We start from the raw sequence: 20858 nt of genomic DNA on the forward strand, positions 1-20858 counted from the left end.
GAGTCTCGGGCTGACGCGGGCGCCCGGCCGGTATCAGCGGATGCGTCAGGAGACTTCATCCCTGATTACCGGCAGCTGCTGTAGCGATCGGACAGGATCAGACTCCCGCCCCATCGTTCCGGGAGCTGCCGGTAATTCAGCACATAAGTGAGTATTATTTTTTTTTTTTTTCTACTGATGCATCATCTGATTGTATAATCGGCTTTTATACAATCAGCTGATGTGTGATGGGATTCACATCCTTTAACCTGACACATCATCTGATCGCTTTGCCTTCCAGCAAACCGATCAGATGATATTGGATCCTGATTGGACGGCGCGGGACCCTGACCCAGGATTACTGCGGAGGGGGGTTTATTTCAATAAAGATGGAGTCACTAATTGTGTTGTGTTTTATTTCTAATAAAAATATTTTTCTGTGTTGTGTTTTTTTTTTATCTTTACTAGAAATTCATGGTGGCCATGTCTAATATTGGCGTGACACCATGAATTTCGGGCTTAGGGCCAGCTGATAATATACAGCTAGCCCTAACTCCATTATTACCTGGCTAGCCACCCGGCATCAGGGCAGCCGGAAGAGTTGGATACAGCGCCAGAAGATGGCGCTTCTATGAAAGCGCCATTTTCTGGGGTGGCTGCGGGACTGCAATTCACAGCAAAAAAAAATGACGTGAGCACGCCAATCACATCCATCTTTGTACTGAAGGCTCGTTCTCCGAGAGTCTAGGATATGAGGAGCTTGTTTGGAGATCATATATAGGCACGCTTTCTCCAGTCACGGTAGATGTTAAATCCTAGTGGGCTAAAGGACCTGCGAACTGTAGTATAGCTCCTCCCACCCAGGTCTGGTCACATGGTCATGACGTCATCGCTGGTCCTTTAGCCCACTAGGATTTAACACCTACCGTGACTGGAGAGAACGTGGCTATATATGATCTCCAAACAAAGCTCCTCATATCCTAGACTCTCTGAGAACGAGCCTTCAGTACAAAGATGGATATTGGCGTGCAGCTGGTTGTCACATTGGTGATGGCCAGTGTCATCCAGAAGATCATACCTCACTACTCACTGGCGTGCTGGCTCCTCTGCAATGGCAGCTTATACTGGTACCAGCATCCTACAGAGGACGAGTTATGAACACTTGCTGGAAAGCAACAAATAAAAGGAAAATACTATTAATTAAGACCTTAATATATCCCCATAGAGTAATACACTATGCTGTTCCAGACGCTCAACCATGTCCCCCTCAACATCAGTGCTATCTGTCTGGCTGTAAGACAACTAGCTGCAGCAGGAGATTTCCCTCTTTCCTAAACCTAATTTTTTAGGTTTAGAAATCTAGAGACTGGAAAATGGTTATGAAGTAAGAGGTATAGAGAAAGAATCAGGACAAAGTGTATACTATTAAATAACACCTTAACATATCCCCAGTAGAGTAACACACTATGCTGTTCCAGAAGCTCCACCATGTCCCCCTTAACATCTGGTCTGTGTGTCTGGCTGTAAGACAACTGATTGCAGCTGGAGATTTCCCTCTTTCTTAAACATTTTTTTAAATTTAGAAATCCAGAGGCTGGAAATTGGTTAGGAAGTAACCGGTGTACAGAAAGAATCGGGACAAAGTGTATACTAATAAATAACACCTTACTACACTATGTTGTTCTAGAAGCTCCACCATGCCCCCTTCAATTTCAGCAGAAGATTTCCCTCTTTCTTAAACATTTTTTAGATTTAGAAATCCAGAGCCTGGAAAATGGTTATGAAGTAAGAGGTATAGAGAAAGAATCGGGACAAAGTGTATACTATTAAATAACACCTTAAGACTACCGATTGCAGCAGATTTTCCTCTTTCTGAAACATCCTTTTCTAGATTTAGAAATCCAGAGACTGGAAAATGGTTAGGATAGTAACAGGTATAGAGAAAGAATAGGGACAAAGTGTATATTAGATTGTATGCTATACCAGAAGCTCCACCTTGTCCCCCCTCAACCTTAGTGCTTTGTGTCTGGCTGTAAGACAACTAGCTGCAGCAGTAACCCATTTTTCTGAATTAATTCCAACATTCATTTCTAGGTTTTAAAATTCAGAGGCTAAAAATGGGCTAAGGTGCAACACATAAAAAAATAGGGGAACAGGAGATCCATTTATTCTGTTTAATTGGGCTGGTTCCATTTTTTTGGCAAGAATTAATGCAGAGATTTCTAGACTTGGGCAGCAATGAGTAATCAACCATCCCACCGCACATGACAGCCCAGAACAGCAGAAAATCAAAGCAAAGTTCAGTGATGGAGACAGCCTGGCTTCCCACCGCTTGCTTATTTCAGCAATCATTTACTCTGAAAGCGAAAGTCGTAAAATCACACGGCTGATAAATATAACATCACACGGCACACTTCAAGAAGGGAGGAAATCGAAAAGAAAAATACATTATTAATTAAACATGAGACCCCAAAATCACGGCAGCAAAAAGGATTTTACAAACTCAAAAAGTTAAAAAATTGGGTCCGAAAAATTCTCTCAGATGTTGTAAATCTATATTTTTTTTTTCCCCATAGGGGGTAGTGTAGAAAAAAAAATTATATCCACCAACTAAAGGCTGGTGGAAACTACAGGACAGAGTCCCCCAAAATACCGTAACTTCCTCCCAGGCAGCTAGGAAGTGAAGACCAATGAACGCAGTCAGCCGAGGCGACAGGTCAAGAGACGTGTCCTGGGAGAAGGAAGCCCATCATGCTTGGCAGGTTGCCTCCAAAAACCTCAACTTTTTTTTTTTTTTTAGAACCTTTATGGTCTGTGGTGGGTTGCTTGTAGCTGGGCTGAAGGTGCAAAGAAGAAAAAAAGAAAATCAAAAGGAAAAAAAAAAACAGAGGGGGTGGAAAAGGCTATGGGAAACCTAAGGAGAACTTGGGTGATGCCCAAATCTAAATGACCCTTGCCACCACCCATGTGACCTCCTGGGAACTGGTGGGATCTGCAAGATATTGTACCAGATATGTGTGTGACTGCAAAAGAAAATGTCAATTGTTATGTGACCTCAGCTCTAATAAAAACGTAGTGTAACCCCTCCTGAAAATCTATGTTCATACAGTAGCAGTCACTCACAAAAAATACTGCTTATGTACAAGAATATAACTACTATAATACTGTCCTTTATGTACAAGAGTATAACTACTATAATACTTCTCCTATGTACAAGAATATAACTACTATAATACTGCCCTCTATGTACAAGAATATAACTACTATAATACTGCCCCTATGTACAAGTATATAACTACTATAATACTGCTCCTATGTACAAGAATATAACCACTATAATACTGCCCCTATGTGTCGCGGGCGGAGGAGGGGACGCTGCGCTCTCCCACTGCTCGGGTCCGGCTGCTGCTGCTCGGTGGTGGCTCGAGCGGTGGGCCGGATCCCGGGGACTCGAGCGGCGTTCCTCGCCCGTGAGTGAAAAGGGGATTTGATTGTGGGGATTTGATATTGTCCGTAACGCCACCCACAGTTGTGGTGAGATTGGTGACACCACCGCTGCTCTGGACGGGGATCCCGGGAGCGATGACAGGGAGCAGCTTGGATGTTGGTTCTCCCCTCTGTGGGTAGGAGGTTGGTTGTCCCGGGGCCCGGTGAGGGGGTAGGGATGGATGGCAGGCGGGTTACAGGGCCTGGTGAGGTGCAGGGTCGCGGGGGCAGCACTGTGCCGCACGGCACGGTGGTACTCACTCAGCCAATGATGAACACAGAGTCTCCGGTAAAACACACGGCTGGATGGACGGCTGCGGTGTTTCTCCTCCCGGCAGGTTGATGGTGACTGCCTTTCCCTGTACCTGTGTAGTGTGTACGGTTCCAATGGGTTCCCACCGGTAACCCGCTCCCCAGCTTGGATATGTGCTGAAGGAGCCCCTTCTGCCCGCAGGCTCTGGCCCTGGGAACTTTAGCCTTGGCAGTGACTGTGTTTCCCTCTAACGGTTGGGCTGTTGCCTTCTATCGGGACTTGACTGCTGGGAAACCCAGGAGGTTCCCTTCGCTAACGGATTTGACAAATTGCACGGCGACTCCTAGCCTTGTCGGGGTCCGTAAGCCCCTGCCGGATGGTGCTGGCTTCTCTTTGCGTACCGGTCCGGTACTGCCGGGCCACCGCCTGTCAACGGTCCTTACGGCTAGCTCCAATTGGCCTCTCCTGCAGACGATCACCACCGTCTGCCAACCTTGCTGTTCCGTCCGGGCCACACACCCGGACCACTTTCTGTCTGCTCCTCTACCACTTCACTCCTTCCACTTCCAACTCCAAAACTCAACTCTTCTCTCTAAACTGACTCTTTTCCCGCCTCCAGGACTGTGAACTCCTCGGTGGGCGGGACCAACTGCCTGGCCCACCCCTTGGTGTGAACATCAGCCCCTGGAGGGAGGCAACAAGGGTTTTTGTTTGACTTTGGTGTGCCTGACCGGGAGTGTGGGGTGTGTTGGTATAGTACCTGTGACGTCCTGGCTTGTCCAGGGCGCCACATATGTACAAGTATATAACTACTATAATACTGCTCCTATGTACAAGAATATAACTACTATAATACTGCTCCTATGTACAAGAATATAACTACTATAATACTGCCCCTATGTACAAGAATATAATTATTATAATACTGCCCCCATGTACAAGAATATAATTACTATAATACTGCCCCTATGTACAAGAATATAATTATTATAATACTGCCCCTATGTACAAGAATATAACTACTATAATACAGCCCCCTATGTACAAAAATATAACTACTATAATACAGCCCCCTATGTACAAGAAAATAATTAATATAATACACAGGAGAACGAGAGTAAAGTGCAATTATAAATAATTTTTATTGAATACACAACAAGAAAAATGGGAGTTAAAATGGTACACTACCAAAAAATCTTAGGGATACATACATATAAGACCAAAGAAAATTCATAGTAGCCCATCCAGTTACATATGGAATATTAAATATAGAAGTCTATGTTAAATAAGGGCTAACAAATGAAAGGGTCTAATAAGGACAATATGGGTAATTCAAAAAGGAACTGCCTTACAATTATAGTGCACAAATCAAACCATGATTCCTCACCATGTATTGGTAGGAAATCGTGGTGATTATGCTGGAAGCACAGTGGGGGAAGGAATGTTGGTACTAATCCAATAAGGATAGCATCAAATGATGGTACAACCAGAGTGTGCAGGGTAAAAGGATTCTCTTACCTAAAGTGCTGAAGTGCAGTGTCAATGCAAAAAAGTCACGATGAGACCAGCAAGGAAAACCGCAGTCCCAAATAGAATAAAGTGGTATCCCTATAGATGGCCAAAGGTCTCCATCCGACGCGCGTTTCGCGAGGATTCTGTAGCTTTATCAAGGTGGGGAACTGTGGTTTTCCTTGCTGGTCTCATCGTGACTTTTTTGCACTGACACTGCACTTCAGCACTTTAGGTAAGAGAATCCTTTTACCCTGCACACTCTGGTTGTACCATCATTTGATGCTATCCTTATTGGATTAGTACCAACATTCCTTCCCCCACGGTGCTTCCAGCATAATCACCACGATTTCCTACCAATACATGGTGGGGAATCATGGTTTGATTTGTGCACTATAATTGTAAGGCAGTTCCTTTTTGAATTACCCATATTGTCCTTATTAGACCCTTTCATTTGTTAGCCCTTATTTAACATAGACTTCTATATTTAATATTCCATATGTAACTGGATGGGCTACTATGAATTTTCTTGGGTCTTATATGTATGTATCCCTAAGATTTTTTGGTAGTGTACCATTTTAACTCCCATTTTTCTTGTTGTGTATTCAATAAAAATTATTTATAATTGCACTTTACTCTCGTTCTCCTGTGTATTATCTTCATTATGAGTAGTGCTGGCACCCTCCCTGCCTTATTCTGGTAGGCCTGGTGCTCACATTTAATGGCTCTTTTTGTGAGATATGAGTTCTTAAGAATATAATTACTATAATACTGGCCCTATGTACAAGAATATAACTACTATAATACTGCCCCTATGTACAAGAATATAACTACTATAATACTGCCCCTATGTACAAGAATATAATTACTATAATACTGGCCCTATGTACAAGAATATAACTACTATAATACTGCCCCTATGTACAAGAATATAACTACTATAATACTGCCCCCTATGTACAAGAATATAACTACTATAATACTGCCCCTATGTACAAGAATATAACTACTATAATACTGCCCCTATGTACAAGAATATAATTACTATAATACTTCCCCCTTATATACAAGAATATAATTACTATAATACTTCCCCCTTATATACAAGAATATAACTACTATAATACAGCCCCCTATGTACAAGAATATAACTATAATACTGCGCCTATGTACAAGAATATAATTACTCAAAAGCCAAATATCCTGAACTTTGTGAGTAGTATATATTGTGCAGCTTTAGACCTACAATAAACTCTTCCTCCTATTTTTCATTGGAATTAACTTTTTCAATTGCCCACCTACGGCCTTTTAATTATCCAAGTTAATTGAAGAGTTAATAATAGGTTTCATATAAGGATGTTTGTCCTTATAAAATATATGAAACATTCTAAAACCTGAGGGTCACATGCTGGGAATAGTAGTTGACAAATGCTATAGAATGGGGAAACTTGCATTAGAATAGTAGGTATATAGACGACGTTCACAATGCTATTCTCCAATTTCATCTGTTTAACCAGAGCCGACAAAGAAGGAAGTCAATAATCCTTAATGCATGGACTTTGTTTTCTCTTTCGTTATTACAGTTATAGTTATTCTGTATATATACAGTAGATCCACACAAAACTTCCTTTTAAGCGTAAAGACGAGACTGTAGAAGATAAACCAGGGCCCCATTTTATTATATGTATATATTAAAATTTTATGTGAATGTGAATCCAGTTAACGATGGGTTTCAAAACATTTTCCCCACCGGTGGCTAGTCTGGTCATGTAAATGTACGTGTGTTAAACAAATGTACGTGAGTTAAGTGTGCGTGTTGCCCTTTAAGATAAAGAGTAACAACAGATAATATATGCCAGAAAAAGAGACTCAGTGTATGTAAACAAAGTGACGTGATCCTGAGAATTTGTAAATTAAAGAGGACCTATAAATATGCAGGGTTTTTTTTACCTAATGTAAGTGCCGCTGTTCTCCTGAATCCGGTGATATCTTTCTTTTGTTCCTGCGCCTCTCCGTTCCTGAGATATGGGCCTTTCTTTCCAATCTAGTCTTGTCATCCAATTGGGTGTGGTACACAAGAGCCCGCCCACAGAAGAGGTGAAGACCACGCTCACTTGGCTAACAAGACTAGATTTATAGCAAGAGAAAAGGAGGCAATATCTCAGGAACGGAGAGTCGCAGGAACAAAAGAAGAAAATCGTCGGATTCAGGAGAATAGCGGCGTTCACACCAGACAACATTTTGTGGCATACAACTTGTTCCCGTAAAATACAAATTACGTCATATGAAAGATTAAAGCATCCCCCTTATACTTTACACTGCAGCTCTACTTTTTCTAATAAGATTCTGGTTATAAGCATAATAACTTCAGTGAAGACAAACCTGACAAACGTAAAATTATATATCTATATGTATAAATAAAACAGGAAGGACGGTCACAACGAAGGACACAATGACAGAGGTAAGTGGAAATTCCGCCTGTACATTCTTTACATTCTTTTCGACAATGCAGGAATTTTGAAAGAAAACTGAAGTAACACAAAGGACGAAGAGCAATAACCTTCAAGGCATGTCCGCCAGCCGCGTGTAACCCCATCACTGCCATCACTGTAATAGGAAAAATACAGAAAACTACTCCTAAAAGGGGTCGTGGACCTACAATGGAGCCCTCGTGTAGAACTAGTTATAGGTGGGACCTTGAAAGGAGGATTCTCCTCAATCACTGTATCAAGGCGGTAAAAAATGTTTAGGAGGTTCTGCCCCAAAAATGGTAGCCCTCAGACTCCTAGAGGAGACGGCAACTTTCCAATGATCCTGGAAGGAATCTGCTCCTCTGGTGTGCAAGTGCACTATTTGGGGAGGTGGGATCAGGGCGCGTACAACTTTCTTATGATTGCCATGTTTTAGGCCCCACCAGACCTCCTAAAGGGGGTGTTACACGCAGCGATATAGCTGGTGAAAGCACCCGCCCCCGTCGTTTGTGCGTCACGGGCAAATCGCTGCCCTTGGCCCACAATATCGTTAGGAGCCATCACATGAACTTACCTGGCTAGCGACGTCTCTGTGGCCGGCGAACCGCCTCCTTTCTAAGGGGCGATTCGTGCGGCGTCAAAGCAGTGTCACTAAGCGGCCACCCAATAGAAACAGAGGGGCGGAGATGAGGGGGACGTAACATCCCACCCACTTCCTTCCTTCCTCATTGCTGGCGGCCGCAGGTAAGCTGTAGTTCATTGTTCCCGAGGTGTCACACGTAGCGATGTGTGCTGCCGCAGGAATGACAAACAACCTGCGTCCTCAACAATCAACGATTTTTTGAAAATGAATGACGTGTCAACAATGGACGATAAGGTGAGTATTTTCCATCGTTAACGGTCATTCCTTGCTGTCACAAGCAACGACGTTGCTAACGATGCCGGATGTGCATCATGGAATCCGTGACCCCGGCGATATATCGTTAGATACGTTGCGTGTGACGGGGCCTTAACTCTTTCTCTGACCTCAGGTGAAAAGAAAGTGCCATCTGATAACCACACTGAAAACAAATGGTTGTTAGGGAACATTGTCCATAGCAACCAGTCTGTCAAGCTACTTAGATGTTTTGGTGGGTTGGCCGTGGTGTTTACCTTCATTTTCTTGTCCCAGTTAGGGCTTATTTGAGTTCCCTCAGTAAACTCCAGTGTCACTAAACCTGAACACTTAGTAATTTGAGCCAATTTGGTTACTATGGCCAACACTGCCTAACAACGATTGTTTTTGGGGGTAGGGTTTCATTACGTTGTCAACAGGATTTTGCTTGATGCTCCATTTTCATATCCCAAGTTAGACTTAATAAAGTCCCTACAATGATAGCAATGGCAGGCCACCTAAACAACTACTATGGCCAAGACTATCCACTTAACTCAAGTTACTTGGTTGTTTAGGTGGGCTGACATTGCCATTTACCATGGGAAAGTCCATTACTTCAAAACTGGAACATAAAAATAGGACAGCAAGCAAAATCCCGGCAGACAACCACATAAAAAAAGTGGTTGTTATGGAGTACTGGCCATAGCAACCAGTCTGTCTTAGGTTACTTAGTTGGTTAGGTGGGCTGGCACTTTATATAGTATGGGAACTCTAGTAGGCCCAAACAGGTAAATGTTGTTGTTGGGAAATGTTGGCCATAGCAACCAGTCCATCCCAATTAGTGGTTTAGATGGGCTGGGACTGTTTTTACCATGGAAACGCCAGCATACCCAAAGAGGACCATTGTCCGATATCAGACCAAGGGCCCACCATTTTTTTTTTACCTAAGAAAACTTCATCTCCTTGATAACTGGTCAATAGGGATTAAAAGTCCAATAAGGGTAGGTACTATTAATGATAGCGAGTAACATCGGGAACATTCACAAGTTATCGGGATGAAGGGGGGCATTCACTTCACATGCAATAAACATTGACCGGCACATCTTACCAGGCTGCAATGGGGCTGATATAGGAGGATGAGACAGCGGCAGAGGTGAAATGGACGAGAGAAAGACAGACACAAGTTAGTAACAGACAAATGAGCCATCGCCTTAACGTGTAGGCCAAAAAATATTTCCACTAAGATGGCGGCTTATGTATGAAGTTACGCACTGTAATAGTCAAGGTGGTCTCGTAAACAAAAATGGCCTGGTCTCCCAAAGCAGGAGATTAAACTATGGTTGCTACGGGCAACAGGGCCATATTGAATTTAGAGGACTACTTAAAGGGCAATTCCATATTTCAAGTATTTTACGTTACTTTGTGAAGACTTGGATCTATTTTGCTTCCTAATGCTACACAGCTGCCTTCAAAATACTTTTGGTTGCCCTTGGCAACAGACTACGGTATAGTTTCATCCCGTTGTCAGACATGTGACCTTAGCATTATTTGAAGAAAATCTTCAAAAGTATTGCCCTAAACTTTTCAGTCATTGTATGGCACTATTACTTGGAAACTGAATGGTGGTATTGTTTGGGAATTATAGGACATGTTTATCTTGGCACTATATGGTAGTAATATTCACAAACTCCATGGAGGTAATATTTGGATACTGTATGGTGGTATTATTTCAACACTATATGGCAGAATTGTGTAGGAATTCTAGAACATATTTATGTGGGCACTATATTATTGCATTACTTGAATACTCTATGGAGGTATTTTAGCATTGCATGGCGGAGTTACTTAGCCGTATACTGAGGGAATTATAGGCAATTCTCATATAGACAGTAACTACAGGAGATTATAGGCACTGTACAGTGGTATTATTTGGGCACTACATGACAGGACCTCAGAATTATAGGTTATTGTTATGTGGGCACTATATGGTAGTATTTGAATACAACATGGTGGTGTTATTTAGACAGCATTATGTGGCAATTATAGGACCTGGCTATATAGGCACTATATGGTAGTATTTTTTAAGTAGTCCAAGTAATTAATATCCAAGCACTCAATAGTGGTATTATTTTGATTCTACATATCAGTATTGTGTGAAAATGATAGGTCATTGTTATGTGAGCACTGTAGGGATTAATTATTTGAAAACTCCATGTAGGTAATATTGGGCACTGTATGGCATTCATATTTCAGCTCTAGATAGTAGCATTGTGTGGAAATAATAGGTCATGGTGATATGAGCTCTAAAGGGCTATATTATTTTATAAAATCCCTGGAGGTAATATGTAGGCACTGTATGTCAGCAATATTTAAAGCTCTAGGTAGCAGTATTGTGTGGAAATAATAGGTCATGGTTATGTGAGCACTATAAGTTAGTGTTATTGCAATACTATATGGTGGTATTATTTAGGCATTGAATGGCACTAAACAGCAGCGTGTTGGAATTATAGGACCTGGTTATATGGACACTATATGGTAGTAATATCTGAGCACTGAATGGCGGTATTATATTGGCTCTAGATAGCAGCATTGTCTGAAAATGATACATCAGTGATATGTGAGCATGTTACAGATATTATATATATATATATATATATATATATATATATATATATATATATATATATATATATGTGTATGTATATTATATATATATGTCAGTAAATGTAATATGTAGGCACTGTATGGTATCAATATTTGAGCTATAGATAGTAGCCTTATGTGGAAATAATAAAAGTCATAGTTATGTGAGCACGATAAGTTAGTGTTACTTCAACACTATATGGCAGTATTATATAGGCATTGAATGGCACTAAATTGCAAGATTGTGTGGGAATTATAGGACCTATTTAGATTGACACTATATTGTAGTAATATTTAAATATTCGAGGTAATATTTGGACACTGTAAAGCAGTATTATGTTGGCTCTTAAGAGCAGCATTGTGTGGAAATGATAGGGCATGGTTCCGTTTGCACTATATGGTAGTATTAATTGAGAATGCCATAGAGGTGGATATTTAGAAACTATATGGCAGGAGTAAATGGCGGCATTTTATTTAAGTAGTATTCGGGAGTGAGTAGTAGGTCGTAGTGTGGAGAAGGTCACCACCTTAAGAATATCAAGGTTTTTCTAAAAACGTTCAGCATGCTGCAAATTATGGTTCCACAACACCAGGATAACACAGTAACACACAGGCACATACAGACACGTTCCTACCTACCTTGGCAAGTGAGAGTGTCGTTTAGAAGGCACCCTGCGACACAAAAATGAGGACCGCGGATCCCACGGAGGCACAGAAGAGAGAAAAAGAGAAAAGGAGAGGTATGACAAGAGACACCGAGATGGACGGGCCTGCAAAAATCAGAGTGCGCGAGTGTACGGCAGAGTGCAGAGCGCTCAGTATGGAAGGCAGGAAATCCAGAACAGACGGTACATAGTGACAAACACTTAAAGGGACACCAACATATGGAAAGTGAAACAGACAAAAAAAAAAAACCCAACATATTGGGAGAGAATGCTGCTCCCATGGCCAGCGCTATCTATCGGCACCATAAGGACATCCGAGTTAACTGAAAATCAGTCAGTGAGCTCATTCTGGCAATCCAATAGGATAATTTATAACTCTTGTATCTGCTTCTTTTCTGAGCGGATTTATTATCAGACATGACAAAGTCTGTAAGAGCAAATAGTGCAGTTTTTTTATTTAAATCGAAATACAAAAAATGATTTTTAACCCAAAATACGGGTATTTAAGACTAAAAAATGGCTTTAGAGGTAGACAATGACATTCCGAGAATAGACCATCTAAGGTAACTGGCCAAAAAATTCTACAGCTTTATTACAAAAATGGGGAAATGAAGCAGAGATATTGGATGGATCCCAACTGTTCTTCGTATGTTATGCGGTACACCAAGATAATATGATTGAAAGTCTGAAGATGGCAAAGTCCCTCTATGAGAAGACTCCTCCATGGAGAAATAGACGGTGATGTCCTGACACCTTATAGGAACCTCTCCAGTCAGCAGCTCAATCATCTTGTAGGCGAGTTCTAGGATCGTCTGGTCATTGATGTCCTCATGTATCGGGGGGTGAGGTGAAGATCCCCCGATTGAGCTCAGAGGTCTTCTCCAACCCTCAGACACAGGGTCCTGGCAGCGACATTGAGGACATCAATGGCCAGAAGATTCTAGAACTCACCTACAAGATGAGCTGCTGACTGGAGAGGTTCCTATAAGGTGTGACATCACCGTCTATTACTCCATGGAGGAGTGGGAGTATTTAGAAGACACTGTACTCTAAGGCTATGTGCGCACTAGGCGTTTTTGCCGCGTTTTTAGCGGCGTTTTTTACCGCGTTTTTGTGCTGAAAACGCAGTGACATTGCTTCCCCAGCAATGTCAATGGGTTTTCATAAGTGCTGTCCCCACACAGCGTTTTTTTTTAGCTGCGTTTTTGTGGTGACCACAAAAACGCAGCATGTCAATTATTTCTGCGTTTTTCACTGCGTTTTTCACTCATTGAATTCAATGAGATGTTAAAAACGCAATGAAAAACTCATATAGCCGCGTTTCTATGACTAAAAACGCAGCTATACACGCAAGGGGTGGGCACTACAGTGACGTGTACAGGAAGAGGATTCCTTCTGTTGGTAAACACAGAAGCATGAATCCTCCCGGTACCGTCACCGCTGCCTCCACCTCCCGTCCTGTGCATGTCAGCTCCCTGCGGCGCTATGTCTGGGCGGGAGGTGGAGGCAGCGGCGAAAACCAAAGTGAACACTAGAAAAATAAAAAAATGTCATATATACTCACCTGTCCGCAGGGTCCCGGTGCCATGCCCGCTCCCATCTCCTCCCGGTCCCGCCGCTCTGGCGGTGTGCAGTCTCCCCGGGGCAGGACCTTGCTTGCAGGACCTGGCGAGGGATCACCTGATGCAGTCACCTGACGCATCAGCTGATCGCAGTCTCGCCGGCTTCTTCGCGCCCGGCCGGCTATCAGCTGATCCTGCCGTCAGGGGACTTCATCAGCTGATTACCGGCAGCTCTTGCAGCGATCGGACGGGATCAGACTCCTGTCCAATCGATCGCTCCAGGAGCTGCCGGTAATCAGCACATAAGTGAGTATTATTATTTTTTTTTTTTTCTACTGATGCATCTGCTGATTGTATAATCGGCTTTTATACAATCAGCTGAAGTGTGATGGGATTCAGGCACTTGAACCTGACACATCATCTGATCGCTTTACCTTCCAGCAAACCGATCAGATGATATTGGATCCGGATTGGACGGCGCGGGACCCTGACCCAGGATTACTGCGGAGGGGGGTTAATTTCAATAAAGATGGAGTCACTAATTGTGTTGTGTTTTATTTCTAATAAAAATATTTTTCTGTGTGTTGTGTTTTTTTTTTTATCATTACTAGAAATTCATGGTGGCCATGTCTAATATTGGCGTGACACCATGAATTTCGGGCTTAGGGCTAGCTGATAATATACAGCTAGCCCTAACTCCATTATTACCTAGCTAGCCACCCGGCATCAGGGCAGCTAGAAGAGTTGGATACAGCGCCAGAAGATGGCGCTTCTATGAAAGCGCCATTTTCTGGGGTGGCTGCGGACTGCAATTCGCAGTGGGGGTGCCCAGAAAGCATGGGCACCCTGCACTGTGGATTCCAATCCCCAGCTGCCTAGTTGTACCCGGCTGGACTCAAAAATTAGGCGAAGCCCACGTCATTTTTTTTTTTTAATTATTTCATGAAATAATTAAAAAAAAAGGGCTTCTCTATATTTTTGGTTCCCAGCCGGGTACAAATAGGCAGCTGGGGGTTGGGGGCAGCCCGTACCTGCCTGCTGTACCCGGCTAGCATAGAAAAATATGGCGAAGCCCACGTCATTTTTTTTTTTTAATTATTTCATGAAATAATTAAAAAAAAAGGGCTTCTCTATATTTTTGGTTCCCAGCCGGGTACAAATAGGCAGCTGGGGGTTGGGGGCAGCCCGTACCTGCCTGCTGTACCCGGCTAGCATAGAAAAATATGGCGAAGCCCACGTCATTTTTTTTTTTTTAATTATTTCATGAAATAATTAAAAAAAAAGGGCTTCTCTATATTTTTGGTTCCCAGCCGGGTACAAATAGGCAGCTGGGGGTTGGGGGCAGCCCTTTATCTGCCTGCTGTACCCGGCTAGTATAGAAAAATATGGCGAAGCCCATGTCATTTTTTTTTCTTTTTGGGCAAAAAACTGCATACAGTCCTGGATGGAGGCTGCTGAGCCTTGTAGTTCTGCAGCTGCTGCCTGCTCTCCTGCATACACTAGTGAATGGAGGATGCTGAGACTTGTAGTTCTGCAGCTGCTGTCTGCTCTCCTGCATAACTAGTGAATGGAGGATGCTGAGACTTGTAGTCCTGCAGCTGCTGTCTGCTCTCCTGCATACACTAGTGAATGGAGGATGCTGAGACTTGTAGTCCTGCAGCTGCTGTCTGCTCTCCTGCATACACTAGTGAATGGAGGATGCTGAGACTTGTAGTTCTGCAGCTGCTGTCTGCTCTCCTGCATACACTAGTGAATGGAGGATGCTGAGACTTGTAGTTCTGCAGCTGCTGCCTGCTCTCCTGCATTCACTAGTGAATGGAGGATGCTGAGACTTGTAGTTCTGCAGCTGCTGCCTGCTCTCCTGCATACACTAGTGAATGGAGGATGCTGAGACTTGTAGTTCTGCAGCTGCTGTCTGCTCTCCTGCATACACTAGTGAATGGAGGATGCTGAGACTTGTAGTTCTGCAGCTGCTGTCTGCTCTCCTGCATACAATGAACATTTTGAAGAAGGAAATGACATCAGACCTTTTTTTTTTTTTCATCAACAATCTTTAATGGCATTGTGCAGTGATTAAAAACGCAGTGAGCAAAAACGCAGCAAAAAACGCACCAAATCGCGGCAAAAACGCATGCGTTTTTTTAGCCGCGGGTGCGTTTTTTAGACAAAAACGCACATAAAAACGCAGCGTGAAAAAAACGCCTAGTGCGCACATACCCTTAAGAACGTCATGATGGAGGTTCCCCAACTCTCCACATCACCAGTTCTGTCCAGTAAGAGGACAACAGTAGTCGGAACAGTGCTGACCCAGGATCAAAGAGGCCAGAAGAGCCTCGGGCGTTCCCCCCATATATATGGGGGGGAACGCACATCCGAATCCAGGTGGTACATCTGCAACAGGTAGGTGTAACTAAAAGGGGGGAAGGATAGTTATTAAATAAGAACATTAACCCTTTCCCGTATGTTATGAAAAGAGGAAAAAATGTGCCACAACCGGGCTGGCCAGTCAGGGGCTCACCGGCAAATAAAGCCGGGCCCTCTCAGTGTGAAGGTGTAACGGAGCAATGTCCTGACTCGGGTTAACGGTGACCTGGTGCCCAGGAGAGGTGGTTGCCAATGGAGTACTCCCGGAATTACGCACCAACGGGGAACAGGACCCTAGGACAGTAAAGAGCTTCAAGCCGACCTTTTAACACCTCCACAGCAAGGGGACCATCAAGGACCTTGCTGACCCTAAAAAATCCGAAGACTCAGAAGCAAAGGGAGAACCGGGGACAGGACCAGAAACTCCAACCCAACAGGGTTCACGCTACCGTCAAACAGAACGGGGACCCCCAGTGTTCTATACCACGGTGATCCACTTACCAGAGACAGGTGCAGGGGAACAAGGTGCCAGAGAACCAGACTGGCACTGGGACAAAGGGGACCTGGAGGCAAAACCAGCCGGCCTCGGGCAATCAGCTAACATCCAAAGTGAGTAAACCAGTTGCACTGAATACTGTCTGGACTCCTTCTTCCAACGCCCACTGCACCATACACCCTCTGGGGTAATACCCTACTTACGGAGGGACTACCATACTAGCTGCTAAAACCATCAGCCCCAGTACAGACATTCTGCAGCAGTAGCTCCCTACACTTAGCCACAACACCGCAAGTGGCGTCGCGTCTAAACTTTATTCACCAATCCCCTGTAAATATCCCCATTACAAAAAGGGTCCAGGGCACGGAACCGGGTAACGGCCACCACCGTGACATCCCCAAGGCGTTCACTGCCAGAATTCCTCAGGATCATCAGGGGGAAGATGACATATGTAAGGGGTGATGAGTGGTGTAAAGAGCAGATTCATACAGTACCGCCCAGGTAACTGTATTAAGAGATCAGAGGGACTTCTGCCATCTTCAGACTTTCAATCATATGATCTTGGTGTGCTGCATAACAAATATGAAGAACATTGCGTTATACCAGCTGTTTCCTAAGTGCTTCTGTCGGGGGCGGGGGCCAGCTTCCCCGTTGCGGGGGCTGCTCGGGGAGATCGCGCTCGGATCCGGTGCCTTCTCCTCGGTGGCTCGAGTGGGGCCGGACCCGGGGCTCGAGCAGCGCTCCTCGCCCACGAGTGAAAAGGTGGAATTGGGTTTTTGGGATAGATAGAGTTCGTGACGCCACCAACAGGTTGTGACGATAGTGGGCACCACCGCTGCTGGTGACGGGGTTCCCAGGAGCGATGGCGGGGAGCAGCTAGGTGTTGACCCCTCCGTGGGTACGGGCTGTTGGTCCCGGAAGGAGGGAGGGATTCCGCAGGATGATGGGGTGCAGGGTGCAGTGTTGCGGTGCAGCGCAGCGCGGTGCCGGATGGCACAGGTGTTCTCACTCAGACACAGATGGACAGAGTCACTGGTAAACCAAACGGCTGGATGGACGGGGCCCGCAGCCGGCTGCAGTGTTCTCCCTGGATGGGTTGATGGCGGCTGTTGTTTCCCTGCACCTGTGTTTTGTATCTTGACTCCAATGCCTGGGCACCGGTAGTCCGCTCCCCGGCGTATACGTGTCGGAGGAGCCCGTTTGACCGCAGACGCTGGCCCTTTGGATCTCTGGCCCTTGGCGGTGGCACTTATCCGGAACAGTTTGGCTGTTGCCTTCAATCGGGACTTCGGTGGGAATGAACCCCTGAGGTCCAGACCACAATCAGAAAATTTGACTAAAGGTCGGCTTCAAGCCTAGTCGGGGTCTGGGTACCCTGCCTGGTGCTTGGCTCCAATCGGCTCCCCGCTTCGGTACCCGCGGGCCACCGCCCGACCCCGGTCCTACGGTTCCGCTGACCGTCAGCAACTCCTGCAGACGGCCACCATCGTCTGCCTACCTTGCTGGAAGTGCCTGGGCTGCAACCCAGACACCAACAGTTTCACTCCTCACTCTCTACTGACCACAACTGGACTCCCTACTGTGTTTTCCCGCCCCCAGGCCTGTGAACTCCTCGGTGGGCGGGGTCAACCCCTGCCTCCGCCCCACCTGGTGGGGACATCAACCCAGGAGGGTGGCAACAAGGATTTAAAGTGTGACTGGTGTGACCTGTCCAGGGAAGTGGGGGGGGGGGGGGAGTGGTGTATGATGTGGTGTCTGTGACTACCTGGCTAGTCCAGGGCGTCACACTTCAAAGAAAACATGGATCACAACTGTACCACAGAACAAAAGTCTCAACTGTGAATGAACGATTTTGCAAATTAGGAATTCCTTTGTCAACCCCATACTAGTAAATAATGTGTGGCGCCCTGGACCCCAGGGGTCACAGGTAATAACACCAACCACATACACACACACCCCCACCCCCTGTGAGGTCACACACGTCACCCGAGAGGGAGACCTGATGCCTCTGTCGCGGGCGGAGGAGGGGACGCCGCGCTCTCCCACTGCTCGGGTCCGGCCGCTGCTGCTGCTGCGGCTGCTCGGTGGTGGCTCTAGCGGTGTGCCGAATCCCGGGGACTTGAGCGGCGCTCCTCGCCCGTGAGTGAAAGGGGTGGATTGGTGGTGGGGATTTGGTTATTGTCCGTGACGCCACGCACGGTTGTGGTGATTTTTGGTAACACCACCGCTGCTCTGTATGGGGATCCCGGGAGCGGTGACAGGGAGCAGCTGAGTTGTTAGTTCTCCTCTCCGTGGGTAGGGGTTGGTTGTCCCGGGGCCCAGTGATGGGGTGGAGGATGGGTGATGGCAGGCCGGTTGCGGGGCCTGGTGAGGTGCAGGATCGCGGGGGCAGCGCTGTGCCGCATGGCACGGTGGTACTCACTCAGCCTGAGACGATGACACAGTTCTCGGTAAAACACACGGCTGGAAAGACTGTTCCCACGGACGGCTGCTGTTGCTTTTCCCCGGTAGTTAACGGTGACTGTCTCTTTCCCTGCACCTAGTACTTCTGTTGGTTCCAATGGGTTCCCACCGGTAACCCGCTCCCCGGCTTGGATATGGGCCGGAGGAGCCCCTCTTTGCCCGCAGGCACTGGCCCTGAGAAACTGGTGCCTTGGCGGTGGCGGTGTCCCTATCATATGGTTGGACTGTTGCCTTCAATCGGGACTTAGTTGTTTGGAAACCCGGAGGTCCCCTTCACTGACGGATTTGGCAAATTCACGGCGACTCCAAGCCTTGCCGGGGTCCAAAAGGCCCCTGCCAATGGTGCTGGCTTCTCCTTGTGTACCGGTCCGGTACCGCCGGGCTACCGCCCGTCCACGGTCCTTACGGAAACTCCGATAGGCCACTCCTGCAGACGGTCACCGCCGTCTGCTAACCTTGCTGTCTCTGTCCGGGGCACACACCCGGACGCTCTCAGTCAGTTGCTCTACTCCACTTCACTTTTACTCCTTCCACTTTCACTTCCCTTGCTTAACTCTACTCTTTTCCCGCCTCCAGGACTGTGAACTCCTCGGTGGGCGGGACCAACCGCCTGGCCCACCCCCTGGTGTGAACATCAGCCCCTGGAGGAAGGCAACAAGGATTTTTGGGTCTAGCTTTGATGTGCCTAACCGGGGTGTAGGGTGTGGTGATGTCATTACCTGTGACCCCTGGCTTGTCAAGGGCGTCACACCTCCCTCAGGGCCAGTAGGGCACACCAGGTGGGCGGAGTCAGGCAGAAAGGCTTGCCCACCGAGGAGACTACTGGCCTGAGGCAGGAAGTACAAACATTTGTGAGAAGAGTGGTAGAGAGTGAGAGTGACAGGAGGTGAAAAGGAGAGAAACTGTCAGGGACCCGGGTTGGAGCCTGGGCCCCTTGGACAACGTCAGGCAGGCAGACGGTGGTGGCCGCCTGCAGGAGTACCGGTACAGCAACCGGCGGAATCGTACGGACCGGGCCTGGGTTGGAGCCCGCCGGTCCTGAACCTGGGAGTCAACCATGTACCGGAGCACCAGAAACCGGGTACTTAGACTCCGTCCTAGTTTAGAAGCCACTGAGTATAGGCAAATTGACTGATTGCTGGCTGGACCTCACGGGTTCATCCACACCCAAAGTCCCAAAAGAAAGCAAAAGCCCAGCGAGAGCGGGTGAGCGCCACCACCAAGGGCCAAACACCTGATGGGCCAACGCCTGCGGGCAACCGAGGGCTCCTCCGGCAGCTCAACGCCGGGGAGCGGGCTACCACTGCTCAGGCAGGGGAGCCGAAACAACAACCAGAGGTGCATGGGAAAGGGGCCACCATCAACCCCACAGGGGACATCAGCAGCCGGCCGCGGGAACCGACCATATCCGAACTTTGGTTTACCAGTGACTCTGAGTGTGAATTAATCGTGAGTACACCAGTGCCATCCAGGCACAACACTACACTGCGGCACGGCACCCTGCACCCCGACAACAACATCAGCGCTGGCAGATTCCCTAAACCGGGCCCTGGGAAGCACCGCCCCTACCCACGGAGGGGCTAACATCTCGGCTGCAACACCAATTCCGGACGAGCACGCCATCACTTCAGCCGCAGAGGTGGTGCAACCCGTCACCACGACCCGTGGGTTGCGTCACGACCCGTGAGACGACAGCGTGACCCTCCCCGGCTGCGCGCCTCGTCCTGTCACCACTACTACCACCCCCACTGCCTCTCCCCTTAACAGAGGGACATGGCCCCCGGTCCGGTGGCACTCGCGCCACAGACAACCCGAGCCCGGACCTCGAGTGGCTCGGCCCGAGCAAGCGGAGGAAGCGGCCGGGCTCCTCTCAGGGCGGTACAAATGCACATGGAAAGAGTAGAGACTGCGGGACCAACGGCCCATGTGACATTATTAGGTCATGGGACTGGGTAGCAGACACCATCTCTTTAACAGTGCAGTGACAGAACAGCAGCAGAGACCAGCTCAGTATCAGGGATGTGACAGAACCATAGCAGAGAACAGCTCTGTAGTAGGGCTGTGACAGAACCGCTGCAGAGACCAGCTCAATA

General features: G+C 46.6%; 1 protein-coding gene across 5 annotated transcripts in view; it reads right to left on the reverse strand.

Annotated features, from left to right (window-relative positions):
* ARHGEF11 (Rho guanine nucleotide exchange factor 11) overlaps positions 1–20858 on the reverse strand; it is a 124243-nt gene that overhangs the window by 46820 nt on the left and 56565 nt on the right. For 3 of the 5 annotated variants that reach the window (XM_075330530.1, XM_075330526.1, XM_075330528.1), the window contains exons 2-3: positions 11855–11887; positions 9681–9695 (exon numbers count right to left, since the gene is read on the reverse strand). The exons of 1 other annotated variant lie outside the window; for it this stretch is intronic. In XM_075330530.1, the coding sequence (XP_075186645.1) occupies positions 9681–9695; positions 11855–11887 (48 nt within the window). The remainder of the gene's footprint in view (positions 1–9680; positions 9696–11854; positions 11888–20858) is intronic. One more of the 5 variants, XM_075330527.1, reaches the window with a different exon arrangement.

This window comes from Anomaloglossus baeobatrachus, chromosome 12 (assembly GCF_048569485.1).
Source record: "Anomaloglossus baeobatrachus isolate aAnoBae1 chromosome 12, aAnoBae1.hap1, whole genome shotgun sequence".
Taxonomy (NCBI): domain Eukaryota; kingdom Metazoa; phylum Chordata; class Amphibia; order Anura; family Aromobatidae; genus Anomaloglossus; species Anomaloglossus baeobatrachus.